At 38.7% G+C, this 20040-nt stretch overlaps 1 protein-coding gene across 1 annotated transcript; it reads left to right on the forward strand.

The window, feature by feature from the left end:
* The first annotated feature begins 7883 nt into the window (after positions 1 to 7883).
* On the forward strand, positions 7884 to 11747 carry LOC120574980. Its single transcript, XM_039825523.1, has 4 exons — positions 7884 to 8465; positions 8763 to 9359; positions 9439 to 9558; positions 10622 to 11747. The coding sequence occupies exons 1-4, from the start codon at positions 8398 to 8400 to the stop codon at positions 11598 to 11600; spliced, it is 1764 nt and encodes a 587-aa protein (XP_039681457.1). The 5' UTR covers positions 7884 to 8397; the 3' UTR covers positions 11601 to 11747.
* The last annotated feature ends 8293 nt before the right edge of the window (positions 11748 to 20040 follow it).

The raw sequence follows: 20040 nt of genomic DNA on the forward strand, positions 1-20040 counted from the left end.
CAAAACAAAACATCACAAAAAAATATACTAATAAGTTAAATAAGCAAAACATTCAATAAACAATAAGTAACATTAACCAACATAGACATGTCTGAAAAGGAGTAGGAAGAAGTATACACTTATTTACATACATACATACATACATACATATACATACACATACACACACACACATGCACAGGCCCAGGCACACACACACACACACACACACACACACACACACACACACACACACACACACACACACACACACACACACACACACACACACACACACAATCATACACATACGTCAATGAACACATATATTGCAGCTGTTAAAGCCCTCCTTTCATATAATTTTTGAAAATTGCTTTGTACCTCTTTTTGAACTGGATTATGTTATGACATTGCTTTCGTTCTGTGCACAGAACCATTAACTAAAATAGCATAGACTAAAAATCATTTTCATGTCAGAGTTTGCCATCGTCCACATTTACGGCTGTGTCAGTGCATCGTGCATCGGGCTAAGCTTTGTTTTTATGGGTCGAGACCCGCAGCTCTGATGATGTGGATGAAAAGGGTTGTTAAGCTGTTCATGTAATCAACAACATCAGAGAGAGAGAGAGAGAGAGAGAGAGAGAGAGAGAGAGAAAGAGAGAGAGAGAGACAGAGAGAGAGCCTGTACAGGTTGGACGTCTCCTTGTAAAAAAAAAAAGAAGTCCTCATCATGTTTCTCTCAGGCCTCTGGGCCACATGTCAGATACTCAGATGATCCGTCCAGAGACTAGTTTGGACAGGATGATTTCTGCTGCTCTTAGTTCAGCATTTATCATCTCTGAGCGGCTGAGTCGCTGCATGTTGAAGTATATATGAGAATTGAAATGTTTGATACAGAGAGAATAAAGTACATTGAAAAAACAGAACAATTGAATTGAAGGAAGAAGTATTCCAGTTGTTGAGAAAATGCAAAAGTATTTCATTACAAGTAAAAGTCCTGCACTCAGAATTTCACCTAAAAAATGTTGAAAAATGGTCAGCAAAATGTACTTAAGATATCAAAAGTACTCATTATGCAGAATAATGCCTTCTATCAATGTTATATTGTTTTTATATATATTATTAGTGGTGGAAGTGGCCTACTTAAGTACAATTTTGAGGTACTTGTACTTCCATTCTACTTTATACTACTCCACTAGATTTCAGAAGCAAATATTGCACTTTTTTACTGCACTATGTTTTGATTTTCAGATTATTATTAATACAAAATGTAAATCAACTAATAAATTATGATATACGATTATAGGTCAAGCCATACCCAGGATTATGTAAAGTAATTCAAATCAGTTCCACTTACCAGCTACACATTACTGCATCAACAATTATAATCCAATATTATAATATATATGATTTTGAAATGGGACATGCACAAAAAGTACTTCTACTTCAGTAAGATTTCATATGCAGGACTTTTATGTGTAAAAGAGTATTTCTACACTGTAGGCTACTATTGCTACTTTTACCCAAGTAAAAGATCTGAATACTTCTTCCATTATTGAACAATGAAGCATTAATATGTAAGCAGCATTTTTAATGCTGTAGCTCCTTAACATGGAGCTGATTTTAACTACTTTTATTTTTACTACTCTTGGGTAGTTAACTGGTTATAAATGTAAAAATCATAATCCGTAAATTAAAAGGAGCTATAACTGTCAAATCAATATAGTGATGTCCAAGTGTAAAGTGGCATAAAATGTGAATACTCAAGTAGGAGAACCTCAGAATTGTACTGTACTTGAGTAAATGTGCTTAGTTACTTTCCACCGCTGTTAAATTCCTATTTACCGTTCTCACACTGATCTCATACTCTGTGCTGAACAAGAGGGGCTATAGATCCAAAAATCTGTAGAGTGTGTCGCTGAGGTTTCCACGTCTGCATTTGCTCCTTTTCGTGAAGTCTGTTCCTCAGCAGCCACATTATGAAACCAGTGTTAATTCCACAGTAAATTCTCTTGCAGATACCAACACTTTTTCCCTGAAGAGAGACCTTGAGCTCTGACTAAAGACCTCTCTGATTCTCCCTCTCTGCCAGGATTTGGGACACCCTTCGCTTTCGTTAAACAATTATCCCTGATAAGCGAGGATGTGCGGAAATCAGGTCCCAGGCCCGCACCCACACTGGTCCCACATGGACTCTTAATGCCAATCTGACATTAATTCAGCAAGCTGCAAATCCAGCCCTAATCGGGGCCTTGTTAGAGCGCCCCTCGGGCATTGGCTCAAGGAGTGTTTCCAGGAAATTGTCCTCTAGAGTAAAAGAAGGGAGAGGGAGGGTTAGAAAACAGAGGCTCTCTTAAAGGTGGTTGCCCTTTGAACGTTTCTATCCTCAGTAATTGAGCCTGATTAGAGGGAGTCTCTGGGTGAGGATGCACCCATGGGCCCTCTGGGCTACAGGGTTAAAAAACATTTCTTTCATGTCCCTCCAGGAAGGCAAATTAGATGCACAGTGAGTAGTTAGACGCTGTTGGATTTGTCTCTTTTTTTTTTAACAAAACATTATATAAATGTTTAAGGTTTTTAAGCTGGCGACCAATAGTGTTTTGTGCTCTTCACTGTTACGATATTGCAAATTATTGTCTGTTATCTAGCCTCAGTAGGTCAGTATAACAATTCAACACCACTGTGTGTTCTGCTGTAAGTTCCGCTGTAAGTTCTGCTGTGTTTCTGTACGTTCTGCTCTGTGTTCTACAGTGTGTTCTGTGATGTTGTTCTGCTGTCTTGCGTGTGTGAGTACTCTGCCCTGTGTTTCCACTCTGATCCCTGAGTGTCTGCGCCGAGTTGAGAGCAGCTGAGTGAGCGTTTTGACATGGCCCACACACACACACACACACACAGACATGCATGCACACACACACACACACACACACACACACACACACACACACACACACACACACACACACACACACACACACACACACACACACACACACATCTTCCTTCATCTCTCTGCAGCACCATGCATGCTGCTCATGGCTGGATAAACCAATTGGGAGGCCCCGGGGCAAATGGGCCCCTGCTGACCCCTGTCTTCCAACTCAGCAATGGCACCCATGTTGCTAACTCCCATTAAGCCCAGTGCCACAAGTGCGTTTTCATTTTTTGTCTTTCTTTCTTTACTGTGTTCATATTAACCCAATCTTCCCCCCCCCCAACTCATAGTTTAGTATGTCAAAAAAGATCATAGAAAAGTCATAGTACAGTATGTCGAAAATCATACTATGACTTTTGTCGACAAACTATTCTATGACTTTATTATGACCTTTTATTAACATACCAGACTATGACTTTTTTTAATCACTTTTTTCTACATACTATACCATAACTTTTTTTCGACCTACTATACTATGACTTATCACTTTTTTTGACATACTATACTATGACTTTATTTTACGAAAACATGAGCTTTGGGTCAGGCCAGATAGTTTAGGGTGACAAGTTAATGTTTGGAAGACAGGAGGTTGAGGCTTTGAGTCTTATATGATGAGGAAGTTTTATGGGGCAAATATATCAAGTGAAAGACACGAATATGCCAAAATCATAAACAATTATGTCAGGTCAGGGAGCTTAAAGGGATAAGAGAATGATGGGGAGACAGAAGGTTGAGTGTTCACGTTCTACATGTGTTAGCAATTTTTGAGGTACATTATACTAAGTGAAAGAGGCAAATGATGAAAACATGAACATGTATGTCAGATCAGATAGCTTAGGGTGATAAGAGAGAGATTGGAAGATGGAGAGTTGAGTTCTCAAATCCTGGATGATGCTATTGGTTTCAAGACCTACATTACAGGAATTAAGGACTCAAATACATGAAGAGAAAACTTGTGTTTCTGTTACTCTCTTATTACTATTTTCAACATGCTATTCTATGACTCTTTTATCACTCTTTTCGACATACTATACTGTGACTTTTTATCACTTTTTTCAACAAACTGTACTATGACTTTCTCAACATACTATACTGTGACTTCTTTCGACATACTATACTGTGACTTTTTTATCAATTATTTCGACATACTATACTATGACTTTTTTATCACTTTTTAACATACCGTACTATGACTTTCTCGACATACTATACTGTGACTTCTTTCGACATACTATACTATGACTTTTTTATCAGTTTTTTCAAACTGTACTATGACAACAACAAACATGCCACAGGCATGAATTTTGTGACAAAAGTCAGGGAGAGTAGAGGGATAAGAGAATGGTTGGAAGATAGAAGGTTGAGTGTTCAAGTCCCATGTGTTTCAGCAGGTTTTTGAGGTCCAACATAGTAAATGAAAGAGCCAAATGATGAAAACATAAACATGTATGTCAGGTCAGATAGCTTAGGGTGATAAGTGAGAGATTGGAAGATGGAGGGTTGAGTGTTCAAATCCTGGATGATGCTATTGGTTTCAAGACCTACATTACAGAAAGATGAAGAGTTGTGTTCCTGTCACTCTCTATTATCACTTTTTTCGACACACTGTACTATGACTTTTCTCAACATACTATACTATGACTTTTTTCGACATACTATACTATGACATTTTTTATCTTTTTCCGACATACTATACTATGACTTTTTTGGACACACTATACTATGACTTTTTTATCACTTTTTCGACATACTATACTATGACTTTTTATCACTTTTTCGACATACTATACTATGACTTTTTTCAACATAATATACTATGACTTTTTTCGACATGCTATACTATGACTTTTTTATCACTTTTTCGACATACTATACTATGACTTTTTATCACTTTTTCGACATACTATACTATGACTTTTTATCACTTTTTCGACATACTATACTATGACTTTTTTATCACTTTTTTCGACATACTATACTATGACTTTTTTATCACTTTTTCGACATACTATACCAGACTGATCTCATGAAATGGTGTATGTATGACAATTCGTATGCCATTATTGGCATGTTATCAAGACGCATACTCGCTTTTTAGCTTTTTTATCAATGCCGTTTGGCCTCCATTGACAGTTTTTCTTTTCCTAAACCCAACCCACGTTCCTAAACCCAGCCTAGTGATGGTCAAATGAAGCTTCGCAAACCAAGTCTTTATTTTCTGAGCTCACTAGATGGCGCTCTCTGTTCAAAGAAAAAGGTTAAAGGAATGGCAATTCAGTGTGTTTTCAAACCTTTGTTGAACAGAGAGCACCATCTAGTGAGCTCAGAAAATAAAGACAGTGGTTCGCGAAGCTTCATTTGAACATCACTAACCCAACCCTGTTCTTCTTTTCCTAATCCCAACTGTTTCTTCTTTTCCTAAACCCAACCTGCATTTCTTTAACTGTCTGTGCGTGTGACTTTTCCGAACCCCAACCGTAGCCTCACGATATCACGTAGCCTCGCGATAACACGCCACGTGGCTTTAGAAAGTGGCGTGTATGTTTACGCGAAGTCATGATATCATGTTGACTATACTATGACTTTTTATCACTTTTTTCGACATTCTATACTATCACTTTTTTATCACTTTTTTTACATACTATACTATGACTTTTTTCGACATACTGTACTATGACTTTTTTCGACATTTTACTTTTTATCACTTTTTTCGACATGTTCAAAATGTTCAAGTCCTACATGTCTCAGCAATTTTTGAGGTCCAACATAGTAAGTGAAAGAGGCAAATGATGAAAACATAAACATGTATGTCAGGTCAGATAGCTTAGGGTGCTAAGAGAGGGATATTAAGAGTGTTTGTTTCAACATACTATACTATGACTTTTTATCACTTTTTTTTCAACATAGTATTCTATGACTTTGTTATGACTTTTTTCGACATACTATACTATGACTTTTTTTCGACATACCAACAACAAACCATAGTATGCTACTGGTGTCTTGTGGTTTGGAGGTAAAGTGGTTGCTCTATTTTCACAAGGTTGGCAGTTCATTCCCAGGCTAATATAATTAGAAAGAGTTTTTATGACTTTTTTTTCGACATACTATACTATGACTAATCATCAATCGTACAATACTACTGGTGTCTTGTGGCTTGGAGGTAGAGTGGTTGCCCCATAACCACAAGGTTGGAAGCTTATTCCCAGGCTAATACACTTAGGATAGTGTGAACTGAAGACCAATATCTTTTCAACTATGACTCTTTTTAGACATACTATGCTATGACTTTTTTCACCATAGCAAAGTTTCACCAAAGTGCCCCTTTTATTTGTTCCTAATAAATTTAGCTAGCTAACTAGATATTTGAACAAAGATTTACTTAAACTGCTTATGTTATGGTAGCTTGCAATGCTAATACTATTCGCTGATGCTAATCGCTAGCTAGCTAGTTAGCATAAAAAAATACAATATAATTTAGCTATTTAGCATAATTCATTTTCCAAGTCATATATTAGTTGATAATATTTTAGTTTAGGATAATTAAGGTAAGAAAAAAAAGGATAATTAAGGTTTTTAGTTTCATATGAAATGGAAGTTCGTCAGGGTTTACCCAGGCTAAGCTAAATCATCAAAGAGTAAGAATGGATTCAACTTCAGGTGAAAGGCAGCAGCTACCTGGACTGTATCATCCACTTCTCTGATGAGGATTCTGACTCAAACGTGGTGTCACCTCATAATCTGGACTCATGGAAAACTTTGCTAAGGGCGGCAGAAATCAGACATCTCCCAATTTTGGACTTAGCCAAAAACTTGTGTGAGAGAGATATTCCACCAGTGCAGTATCATCACTTGCTAAACTACACTGTATTATATGAAACATGCTTAAGATTGCACTAATGTATACATGTACATCTCAACCCAAACAACTTTGGTTAGCATACAACAAACAAAATGTTTGTTAAGTATTTAAATAATTGATTGTAATAATAATACTCACCTTAATAATTGTCTACATCCTGCTAGATTTTGAGTGATTATTGTGAATGCTCTAATTAATAAATATAAATAAATAATGATTTGCTTGTGATGACTTTTCTGTTTAGTTTTAACAGCTAGCATCTTGCTATTGTCCAATGAGCTCCAGGCACTGTGAACATTTTTTTTTATTAGTTTTGTGAGATTTTTTTGCTCCCCCTGACCTACAGGAACGTCACTCTTTCTGTGGTCCAGGACCTCCTGATTTACAAATGAACCACTGAATATAACACATGAAAGGTACCAAACTCACACAGTAATGTAAAATCTATTCAAATATGTAGGCTAATTTTACTTTTTCTTCACAACTATCTGGGGATCCCCATGAATGATCTTGCGACCCTCCTGGGAGCCCGATCCCTAGGTTGAGAACCACTAGCTTAAATATCCCTGTTTATTAGAAAATAGCTACTTAAACGCTACTTAGGAAGTTTTTACAAGTATCTATGATTGACCAGTAATCCAGACACCCAATAGAGAGGATATATTGAGAGAAAGACGATTTCCAGGGAAGGCATTTTCACTGTTTTGAAGGAGAGCAGTCCATTACTTTAAGAGGTTATATTATAACCACTAATAAGCTGCCAGTCAGCAAGGTCTATCATATCAAAATATAATCTAGAGATCTAGCTATAGTAATTCAAAAATCACAACTAGAATTTGCCCACCCAGATGGTACCGATATGACAAATTGTGGGGTTGGGCCCATGGACTAACAGCTTAATGGGTTGTTATGGAAAACGTTTCCAGAAATACTCTTAATCGCATTCTGTCAGAAAGTTAGATGAGAAGATTGATACCACACACTCAAACAAGACCTATACGGAGGTAACCACTCGAAGTAACATCGTTTTACTTTGGGTCTTACAGGTCTTATCATCAAGTAGGCCTAACGTGTATATTTCCGACAGCACGTGAAGGCAGCATCAGGAAGTCAGCTTTATTCAAATTTCCGATTGTGTACCACCACGGATGTTTTGGATGATTGTACCTCCTCGTCTCCTTGATCCCATGGATGGCTTATCCGTCAGTCGATCTCAGCACAGGACGTCCCAAAAGGGTTGGACACAGTGAGAAACTTATATCGAAGGCAGTTCTCCCTGCGAAGATACAGGACTGGACACACTAAAACTCAAAGCATCTAGTTCAAACTTTGACCTGTGGATGGCAGTAATATCCTTAGCAGCGTATACACTGGAATGATTTTTGGGAGGTGTGGTGCCTCCGAAATTAATAAATCACCTGACTGCCGAGCCTTAAACGAGTTTAAGCCCATTCAGATCAGAAATTGTTGAGGTGGGTGGTTCAACCTGCTGAGTGATGTGGAAAAAAGGAAAAGGAAACCAAACGATGTGATCTGTCGTCGTTTTGTCAACAAAAATAGTTGAGTTCCTCAATAGTTATAGTCAAGAAAACGAGCTGGTAACGTTACTAGCGCAGTTAAGGAGCGGATGTCCAATCTTGAAATATTTTCGAACCGAAGACCACAGACCGAGAGGAGAAACATGTCGGCTGCAAGGTAGACCTACAGAGTTTAAATCTTGGAGCTGCTTTTGCACAGAAAGGAGAGAAAGTGTATTATAAGGAGACTGATATGTTAAAACCTGAAACCCCAATACATTAAATGCTATATGAAGACGTTAAATAAATCTGACATTTGAGTATTTTTTTAACCTTCAGTCATGATACAGCTTATGAGGATGCACTTTTATGAACTACTGTCACAGAACAAACCTAGGGTTTTGCAGTGTTCACCACAACTGCTCAGTTTAAATTTGTTTTGAAATCTCACAAACTGGATGATGTTTTGTTACAGAAAGGAACTCCAGGAGGTCTTGTGCTGCTACACCGAAGATACCCTTGTCTACATCGACACAGTGAGAACATTCTGTGAGAGGAACCCCAAATGGATGCTTGGGAGGGAGACAGAGTTGGAAATGATGAGGGACATCAAATACAGGGCTGACAACATCGACCTAAGCATCGGCCATGTTGGACAGTCAAAGAACAAAGGTAAGGCCTTTTGGGAATATATGAAGAGCAAGGTGACCCAGGTGACTGCAGACAGCAGGCGTGCAGAGCTGGAGACGGAGCTGGCTGCTGTGCTGAAGGACACTCTGAGAGGCCTGGAGAAGCTCAACTGCTTCCTGGATGCTGTGGAGAATCTTGCGGTCACCTCACTTCATGTGTTCATGGAGCAGAATCAGGTGTTACATCTGCCAGAAGGGATCAGTCCTGAACATGTTCAGGTTGTCATCTCTGCTGCACGGATAATCTGCCCTCATCTCCTCGAGTTTAAAAGCGATACGAGTGTTTTCTTCCTTCCTAAACTTCAGAATGTGGAAGTGCTGGCATATCAGCTTGACAGTTACATAAAGACCACCCAGAAAATCTGTGAGAAGTTAGAGAAAAGGTAAACTTTAATTTCTTCAAAATAATATGCATATTTTGCAAAATAAAGATCTGTTTTATTAACTAATTTTGTTTCATAGCTCCTTAAGTGACTTTTGCCTGGAGATGAATGATGAATCTCTGGTGGACCTCGATGTGGATCTGTCTGAAGATGACATACAAAGGATGCTTCATCACATTAATCAGCTCGATGAAATCAGGTATGATGATGATGTATGTATTTTGGCCCCAAATGTCATGTCAACACAGATGTGCAAGTTGTTATGAGTAATGTAAATGTAGACATGCAGTCCAAAATGTCTTTTTTTATTTTTTGCAAGGATTGGCACAACAGGTTCCCCAGAGGAGAAATCTTTGATTTTGGTGATTCTCTGGCTTGTCCTCTAGGACCACCAAGAGGTCAAACATACAACAATATCATTTGTCCAATAATTGTGATACTGCAATTTGTCCTGCAAAACTAAAAACATTCCCATCAACCTCAGATTTAACGTATTTTTAGTGCTAATTAGCAAACACTGACACTACCACACACAACAACACTAACATCGTTAGCATGCTAATACTCTAAACTAAGATGGTGAACATGGTAAACATTTTAGGTGTCTGCCATCAGCATGTAAGCATGCAAATGTTAGCATTTGGCTCAACAAACTGCTGTGCCTAAGCACAGCCTCACAGAGCTGCTTTATTTACCAGTCATGACAACACTGGTATTCTTTTCACCTTCTGAGTCTGTGTGTGTGTGTGTGTGTGTGTGTGTGTGTGTGTGTGTGTGTGTGTGTGTGTGTGTGTGTGTGTGTGTGTGTGTGTGTGTGTGTGTGTGTGTGTGTCATCACGGCAAAATGTGGTCCGGGGAGACACAACATAACAAAATAAAACAAGAAAAAAGTTGATTAGAAGCTCGAGACACAGCAGCAGGGCTGTGGACTAGCTTGTTTGGAAACAAGAGGCAAAATTATTATAATTCATAACTCATGATTTTTATAATGAACTCCATAAACTCAGAAATTAATGGATACTTTGATTGTAAATAATGGTTCTTGTCTATCAGGAGTTAATACCCCAGTCTATTTTGTAGTTTATTTTATGAAATGTTGTAGTCACTTATTTCAATTTTATGTAGATTATATTGCTTCTTGTAGCAATGTGTGTTCCAAAAAACAGATCCCAAATCCATTATTTTCCTACTGAATTTTAAAGTAACATACTGATGTTTCATCTTATTTAGTCTTTCCTATTTTCTTCTTTTCTCTTCATCAGGATGAACCAGAGCTTCCGTACGGTGTTCTTGTATCAGGATGAGCCGTGTTCTGGCTTCATCGATATGTTCAGCGAGCGACAGCCCCGGATGCTGCAGTTCCTAAAAGACCTGGAGGAGAATGCTGTTCAGCTAGACAGGATGAACACGGGGGCAAGGATCTCCAGTGTGGCCGGCAGCTCAGTGGGGGCAGTTGGAGGTGTGCTTTCCATCATTGGTTTGGCATTAATTCCTGTAACAGCTGGAGCGTCTTTAGTGCTGACATTGACTGGGGTAGGGCTGGGAATTACCAGTGGAGTCAACAGTGCTGTCACCACTGCCACAGAGATTGGAGTAAACCATACACAACAGAAGAAAGCCAGTGAAGTCTTCCAGAGCTTCATGGAGGATGTGCAGGATCTGCAGGATTGTCTGAAGGTCGAGATCAAAGAGGAAACAAGCCCGATAGATGTGGTTGTGGGAGTTGGCAAGGTGATTTCTAATGCTGCCTCTGCTGTTAAGATGTTAAAAAGTGAAGAGCTGATTGCAAGTGCTGGCAAAATGGCAGTGCAGGAAGGAAAAGCATTACGTAACGTGCCCAGGGTGGCAGCAGATATCCCAGATATCGGACAGGCAGCAGTCAAAGGGCCTCTTGCTCTCTCTAAGTCAGCCAGGGCCGGGCTCATCGGGCTCAATGCTCTTTTCCTTGGCATGGATATCTTCTTCATCTGTAAGGACAGCATCAGTCTGGCCAAAGGCAGCAAATCTGAAGTCTCTCAGTTCATCAGAGCCAGAACTGCACTTTGGCGCTCAGAATTGGATTCATTGCAGAAGATCCATGGCTTCCTGTGTGAAGGTCAGCTTACATCAGAGGAAAACAAAGCTATCCTGGAGAGCCCATTTTATCCAGAGAAGGAGATGAAGAAAGAAAGAAAAACAGAAATGGAAATTCATTTTGATGAAGTGGATGAAAAACAAAAAATGTTTTGTGTAATACAGTAGTGCTCAGTAAACAGAGACAATTACTGCATTTGTGGCAACAATCACAATGTGACAACTCTGACACTTTGATCAGATATGACATTTATTTAAACTCTGCTTACAGTTCACCGTTCAGCATCAAACATTAAAGGTTTCGTATTAAGCACATTTTTCTCTGTCTGAATAGCTCTGTATTCATCCTCTTCCTGAAATGCTCCATTTGTAGCGCATGTCTCTTCAACCCCCCCTCCCAAAATAGCCCAGTCTGCTCTGATTGGTCAATGTTTCAGTGGCGATTTATTGAAAACCTACTTTGCCGAACTCCTCCTAGACCGTGCAACCAATCTGCATGAAACTTGGCAGGTAGCATCTCTAGATGGACCTGACAAAAAGTTACCCAAAGAATTTTTATAGGATAAAAATTGCACATATTACGTACAAACAAATGTGTGTAGCTAAGTATGAAAACACCAACTTTGCCATATCTCAACCAAAATAATTGCTATTAACGCAAAACTTAAGATTCTTGTTTGCCATGACCCTCTGGAGGTGCCCCACACATTTTACGAACACTGGCCACTAGGGGGCACTACAAGTACATAAAGTTTATATCTCATTAACTGCTCATCCGATTTTTACAAAATTTGATGGGTACCATCTAGGGCCACTCATGAGGCCACCCCTATAGTAAGGTACGGACTGGTCAAAGTGGGCGTGGCCTATGTGACCCTAATTGGTTTTAGCCCTTGGGCACATTTTTGACGGCCTCAATATACACGAAAACTCACAAAAATTGGCGCACACATAAACACCTGGGAGCTTTGTGAGACTGTACAGTGATTTGGGCCATACCTCTAAGCGGGCTCCGTAGCGCCCCCTAAGGTGTGGAAGGCCTTAACATGGACATAGTTGCTCAGATCATCACCAGATTTAATACACATATTGCTCTAATCATTGCAGACATATTTCCCATTTACCTTCATTAGCTCCGCCCAACCGGAAGGCGGCCAGTTTTATTTTTCAGGTGTTTTACATTCTTTCGAACTCGTACTAGGCCGTGATTTCAATCTTCTCGAATCTTTGCAGGTAGTATCTGTTGACCCTCATGATTAAAAGTTATCCAGAGAATTTTGATAGTTGAAAAAATGCACAAGTTATAGGAACTTCCTGTCTAAACAGGAAGTTGCCTTATCGTGGCAACAATTATTCGCATTGTCCCGAAACTTGACAAGGTTGTTCCTCATGGCCGGTTTAGAATCTGTGCCAAAGTTGGCAGCAATCGGCCATTAGATGGTGCGGTTAAAAAATTGTTTTTATTAATCAGCAAAATATTGATATATGGGAAGCCTACTTTGTCTAACTACTCCTGGGACGTGAGTCCGATCGGCACGAAAACTTGCAGATAGACTTGGAGGACCCTCGTGACAAAATTTTATCAAAAGAATATTGATAGCTAACACAATGTGCAAGTTACAGAGGACCAACTTCCTGTTGGTGGGTGTCGAAACAGGAACGGTTGTATCTTGCACACGGCTGTTCCGATAGACACAAAACTTAAGACAGTTGTTCCTCATATGCCAATGAGGCTGTGTGCCAAATATGGTGTCAATCGGCCTTTAGATGGCGCTGTTTTCATTTTGTTAATTAATTAACAAATTCGCTTTATGCGAAACCTCCTTTTTTTAACTCCTTGTAGAGCGTGAGTACCATCTGCACAAATATTTACGCGAGACTCTGTGGACCCACCTGACAAAAAGTTATCAAAAGAATTTTGATAGCTGACACAATGCGCAAGTTACAGAGGACCAACTTCCTGAAGGGGGCTGTCAAAACAGGAAGTTGCGTATCTTACCAAGTCTTATTCAGATTGCCACCCACCATGACACAGTTGTTCCGCATAGGGGCTTGAGCATCCATGCCAAATTTAGAATGAATTGGCCATTAGATGGCGCTGTTAGAATTTTTTTTATTAATTTTTCACATTGCGATATATGGGAAACATACTTTGTCTAACTCCTCCTGGGCCGTGAGTCCAATGTGCACGAAAACTTGGATATAGATACGGTGGACCCTCGTGACTAAAAGTTATTAAAAGAATTTTGATAGCTAACACAATGCGCAAGTTATGGAGGAACAACTTCCTGTAGGTGGGTGTCGAAACATGAACGGTTCTATCTTGGCAAAAGTTATTACGATTTACATGAAACTTAGAATGTGTGGTCTACATGTGATGTTGCATTTGCCAGTACCCCCCCGGGGCAAGAAGCGAGGGCCCGTCATCGCTGCTTGCAGCTTTAATTGAATCTGTAATTGAAAGGGGCATGTTCAAAATAATAGCAGTGTTGTGTTCACTTACTGAGGTGATTGATTCTGTGAAGACACAGGCGTCAATTATGGCCCATATTTAAGGGAGGAAGGAAACAAATGTTGTGCATGCTGGTTATAGTGCATTTCACACTGAAATACTCAGCAAAATGGGTCGTTCCAGACATTGCTCTGAGGAACAGCGGACTTTGATTAAAAAGTTGATTGGAAAGGGGAAAACATATAAAGAAGTGCAAAAAAACTATAGGCTGCTCCGCCAAAATGATTTCAAATGCCTTGAAATGGCATCCAAAGCCTGAACGACGTGGGAAAAAACGGTCAACTACCATTCGAATGGATCGAAGAATAGCCAAAATGGCAAAGGCTCAACCAATGATTAGCTCCAGGAAAATCAAAGAAGACTTAAAGTTACCTGTGAGTACTGTCACGATCAGAAGAAGGCTATGTGAAGCAAAGCTACCATCTAGAAGCCCCCGCAAAGTCCCATTGCAGAAAAAAAAGAAAAGAAATTTGCCAAAGGACACATTGACTGGCCAAAGGAGAATTCTGTGGACTGATGTGAGCAAAATTGTTCTTTTTGGGTCTAGGGGCCGCAGATATTTTGTCCAACGACTCTCATGCACTGAGTTCAAGCCACAGTACTGTGAAGATCGTAAAGCATGGTGGTGCAAAAATCATGTTATGGGGATGTTTCTCATACTGTGGTGTTTGGCCTATTTATCGCATACCAGGGATCATGGATCAGTTTCAATACATAAAAATACTTGAAGAGGTCATGTTGCCTTATGCTGAAGAGGAAATGCCTTTGAAATGAAAAATCCAAATACTGCTATTTTTATGAACAGCCTAATATTCCTTTTTCTTCACTTTCTGTAAAGGTATAACACAAACTTGATCAATTTTGGTCATGTTTTGATTTAGAATTGAATGTGCAGTCTTCCCAATGCATTGATATTATGGAATTAAAAGCTATTCTAAGGATTTTGAGCATTATTCACTTTTTTAAATCACACTGCTATTATTTTGAACACAACTGTCCATCCATCCATCCATCTTCGTCCGCTTATCCGGTATCGGGTCGCGGGGGTAGCAGCTCCAGCAGGGGACCCCAAACTTCCCTTTCCCGAGCCACATTAACCAGCTCCGACTGGGGGATCCCGAGGCGTTCCCAGGCCAGGTTGGAGATATAATCCCTCCACCTAGTCCTGGGTCTTCCCCGAGGCCTCCTCCCAGCTGGACGTGCCTGAAACACCTCCCTAGGGAGGCGCCCAGGGGGCATCCTTACCAGATGCCCGAACCACCTCAACTGGCTCCTTTCGACGCATGGAGCGAGCAGCGGTTCTACTCGAGTTCCTCACGGATGACTGAGCTTCACCCCTATCTCTAAGGGAGACGCCAGCCACCCTCCTGAGGAAACCCATTTTCGCCGCTTGTACCCTGGATTCGTTCTTTCGGGTCATGACCCAGCCTTCATGACCATAGGTGAGGTAGGAACAAAAACTGACCGGTAGATCGAGAGCTTTGCCTTCTGGCTCAGCTCTCTTTTGTCACAACAGTGCGATAAATTGAATGTAATACCCGCCCCCTCGCCACAATTCTCGATCAATCTCCGCTCCAATGTCCCTCCACTCACCGAACAAGACACCAAGGTACTTGAACTCCTTCACTTGGGGTAAGGACTCATTCCCTACCTGGAGAAGGCACTCCATCGGTTTCCTGCTGAGAACCATGGCCTCAGATTTAGAGGTGCTGATCCTCATCCCAGCTGCTTCACACTCTGCTGCGAACCGATCCAGTGAGTGCTGAAGGTCGCAGGCCGATGATGCCATCAGGACCACATCATCTGCAAAAAGCAGCGATGAGATCCCCATCCCACCGAACTGCAACCCCTCTCCACCCCGACTACGCCTCGATATCCTGTCCATAAATACTACAAACAGGATTGGTTATGCTGAAAATACATTCTGTATGATCTGTATTGTTCGTATGTGTAATTCAATCTGTAAATTTTCTTACACAAATAAAAAATCAATTCAAAAAAGTGTTTTCTGTATTGCTTACTGAGCTTTTCAACCTCACCTTTTTTTTTTTTACTTTCATTTAATCCCTCGTAATGATAATACCTGAAGCTCAGTTCAGATGTGACAGAAAATACGTAGTGTGGAGGCCACTTCCTGAAAAAGTGTGGTTAGATATAATAAGATAAGAGTTTATACTGTGGAGACATAGTCAGAGCCATAAATAGGAATACGTCTGTAAAAAAAGAAAAAAGCAAGACAAATGTGGAAATATAAAGAGAAAAATAAAAAAGTAAAAAATCTTTTTGGACATAATATATATAATTGTGGAAATATAAAGACAACTAATTAACTAGTTAAATAATAATTATAAGCATTTTTAATTTTTCTGATTTATTTGTTTATTTATTTCTGTATGTATTTATTTGTATACTCTATGTCAATCAACTGAAGACCTTCCCAAAGCCAGTTGATTGACAGCTGTGCCCTTCAGGGAAAAGCAAAAGCCATATGAGAATATGGGAAAATAAAGAGATAACTAAATATATTCAGAAAAAATAGAGTAATCTATATATCTATATAATTTTTTAAATATTTTTTAAATTAAATATTTATTAATTAAATGAACAAATAAATAAATGGAAATGCTTATATCTATTTATTTGTACTTTATTTGTTTTATATTTCCACAGTTGTTATTTATTCTTTCATTTATTTGTCTTTATTTCCACATTTATTTATTCTTTTTATTTATTCCTCTTTATATTTCCACATTTTCTTCGACACAGTAAAACTGATGGTACTGTACTGATGAGTGAAAAAATGGTAATGTTGGTAAAGATGTCCTCTTTTAGATTTATGTTGCATTTAACTACACAAGAATATGAAAACAAAAAGTAAAACATGAATATAATTTGGTATGTTTTGTATAGGGCTTTGTGTTAAGAACGTTGTTAATTTACAGTTGTGTATTACTGTATGTGAATAGCTCACTGCTTCCTGTGTTTAGGCAACACAGTCTCCCTCGTTGGTTTAGGCTATATGTACAAGTGAATACACTAGTTAACCTGAGTCCATGCCCCGATGCGAAGGATTAGGGTCTGAATGGTTAAGTGTTCTTTATTTGTCACTAAGTGTTTAATGACCTGAATGGGGCACAGGGCTTCTTACATCACATGCTCATGCCAGGATATGTTTGTTTACTAATAAGGTGAAATTATATCCCAATCTTTAGTACTTTACAGTTGGTATTCTGTGTCATAGGGCGGTGTCATTCTATAACATCAACTGCTATGAAGCTTTGTGAAATATTTGGAAATTGTTTTCAAGTCACTACATGGCAGTAAATAAAGTCAATATGTAAAACTATATTTTCCATACCATCATACATGAAGACTTATAGTAGTAGAAGTGGAAAAAGTACTCAGATATTTTTCTTAAGTAAAAGTAGAAATGCCACAGTATAAAAATACTTAATTACAAATAAAAGAACTGAATTCAAAATTCAAAAAAGTAAAAGTAAAGAAATATTATCAGAAAGTACTCATTATGCAGAATGGCTCCTTTTAAAGTGTTACAAAATATATTATTCTGTTTTGATCACTACATGATACACATGTAAGAGCCTTTTTAAGGTTGAAGTTTATCAATGTGGAGCCATGTTCAGATACTTTGTATACTACTGATTAGTATAATATAGCATAATATCATATAAACATGTTTTGTTAGATGTAAAAAGTAAAAACTGTCAAATAAATGTAGTGAAGTAGTAAAACGTACAATATTTCATTCTGAAAAGTAAAGTACAAGTCAAAATTGTTCTACACTAAGTCAATATAGAAAGGGAAAAGGACAGGAGCAGTCAGATGCAGAAAAGGGAGAAAATGTGTTGTTAATTTATTAATTAGATTTCAGAGCAGCTGGTAATTTACACCTTTTTGTGTTCTTGAAGTTATTAAGTGCCATTATTTGTGCACATGTGTATTCTCCACATTGCTTTACTAATTATACCTCCAAAGAAGAACAGTGTTTGACTCTGTTTGACTCTTACCTTGTTGTTTTTGTCCTTGCAATTCAATCAGGACAGCTTAGGGAAATGGAATTGCTGCTGCTATGCATCAGTGCAATGACTGTCAATGTAACACCCATGTATGGTGTTTTCTTTTTTCTAATTTTATGTGCCATGCATGTACTGTATTACTATTTTTATTTTTATACAATATAGTATCTTTCATCAGATTTTTGGCTTCAACTTGATAGTCATGCTAATTACTGTCACTCACTCTTGCCAATGAATAAAAACCTCCGTCATTCAATTCAGTTCACATCGACAGATATATATATATATATATATATATATATATATATATATATATATATATATATATATATATATATATATATATATATCTACAGTTACTTGAAATACACCTTGTATTTCTATCTGGTTCTCCTTTATCCCATCCATTGTGGCTGAGCTGGTACGGAAGAGGACAGAGCACAGCTGGGACATGAAACAAAGACAGAACATCTGAGGGGATTAGCTGCTCGGAGGACTTTAAAAAAGGGAACATCAGACAGAGGAACACCACAAGCAAGAAACAAGCCAGGCTTATCACACACAGCACCAAAAAACACTTAAAGGTAAGATGAAACTTGAATTTTCTGAGCTCCGGGACAGGGAGGCTTTTACTGCTTTGGTGTGAAGGAATGCTTCAGAGAAGAGAAGACAGACAGAATGATGGCTATTATAGTTTCCTTTGTGTATCATGACTAAAAAGGTGCTGAATTGAGATTTGAGATTCATACTGAGGAGCCTTCATAAAGAAATATTTCTTTGTGCTGGGCCGGCCTTCTTGTTGGCACTGCTCGAGGCCAGGTCTCTATTTCTTTATAATGTCCATTTTTTACTTGATTTGGATGAACCCAGAGGAGTTACTAACTCTGGTAACAAAAAAATGTTTAATCAATGCTTAATGCATTTATGCTTTGGTGTTATGTCTAGATGTTGCTTATGTCTAGACAAGCTTTTGATTTGACTGTAATGACACCTGGGGAGGTTATTGGTTGATGGTAAGAGATGAATCTCCAGAGGAAAGGCATGTTATTTGTAGCACCTTTGTAGCAAGGCCATCCAAAGTGCTGCACATAAGACTTAAAAATGCATTAAGACGAGATATCAAATAATCAAAAGGAATATAAAAAGACACACACACACACACACACACACACAATATTTTCTTTATTTGCCATTTAAAAACTTGTGTCTCTCAGTTTATACTTATCAGATCTTTTCATTCGGAGACAACATCCCTGGCATGGAGGATCTTGGCACAGACATCACAGTGATTTATGGGAAGCCTTCGGGGACAAGGAGCTCAGCGATCTGGCGAAATATGGAATTGTTTAATCTTCTTCTCTGTTCTCCAACTGTTGACTGAGCAGATGAAACTCTTGTACTTGTGTGCTCTAGAGAGGAGGCAGCATTTGTTAAAGGTTTCACCTGGAGGAAAAAAGAAAAGAAATCCAGCACTCTATCTTGTCTCATGCACTTTATCTGCCCCTGCCTTTCTACAATTCTCCATTGTCTTCTTAATGAGTGATGTCAGCAGCTCTGGACCTGAACTTGTACTTTCCACGGAGGAAACAAAGAAATCCAATTGAGAGGGCTATACATTTTGTAGAAAAACAGGTATATGTTTTGCTTTCCTCTTCTTCCACCTCTTCTCCTCAAAACAGCTGATTCAACATGCACAGATGTCTGTTTTGTGTATTAGCTAAATAAGAATTTATTTTTATGAGAAAGTCTGTAATTCACTTCACTCTTCAGTGAAAGGGACCATCTGTGTATTTTGTAAGTAGAGAGGAACATTTCCGTAAACACAACAAATGTTAATATTCTCCATAGAACATGGCTCTGTGTCCTTCATACTGTATTACCACAACATGCTACACTGACATATTTTAAAAGGTAGCCTACAGCTAGATCAACTAGTTTATTTACTGTGGGGTGATTCATCTGTAGCAATGCCTCTTTATGAAATGATTGCGAGGTTTTGTAGCCTATATCGAAACTGCAGAGTAGGCTATTAATCATATTTGTCAAATAAATGTAGAAT

Source organism: Perca fluviatilis, chromosome 15 (assembly GCF_010015445.1).
Source record: "Perca fluviatilis chromosome 15, GENO_Pfluv_1.0, whole genome shotgun sequence".
NCBI lineage: Eukaryota > Metazoa > Chordata > Actinopteri > Perciformes > Percidae > Perca > Perca fluviatilis.

Bases quoted from the DNA above. Each gene is read 5' to 3' on its own strand.
- LOC120574980 (XM_039825523.1), top strand. From the start codon at position 8,398: ATGTCCAATCTTGAAATATTTTCGAACCGAAGACCACAGACCGAGAGG. The intron at 8,466-8,762 runs GTAGACCTACAG...GTTTTGTTACAG, and splicing joins AGAAACATGTCGGCTGCAAG to AAAGGAACTCCAGGAGGTCT. The intron at 9,559-10,621 runs GTATGATGATGA...TCTCTTCATCAG, and splicing joins AATCAGCTCGATGAAATCAG to GATGAACCAGAGCTTCCGTA.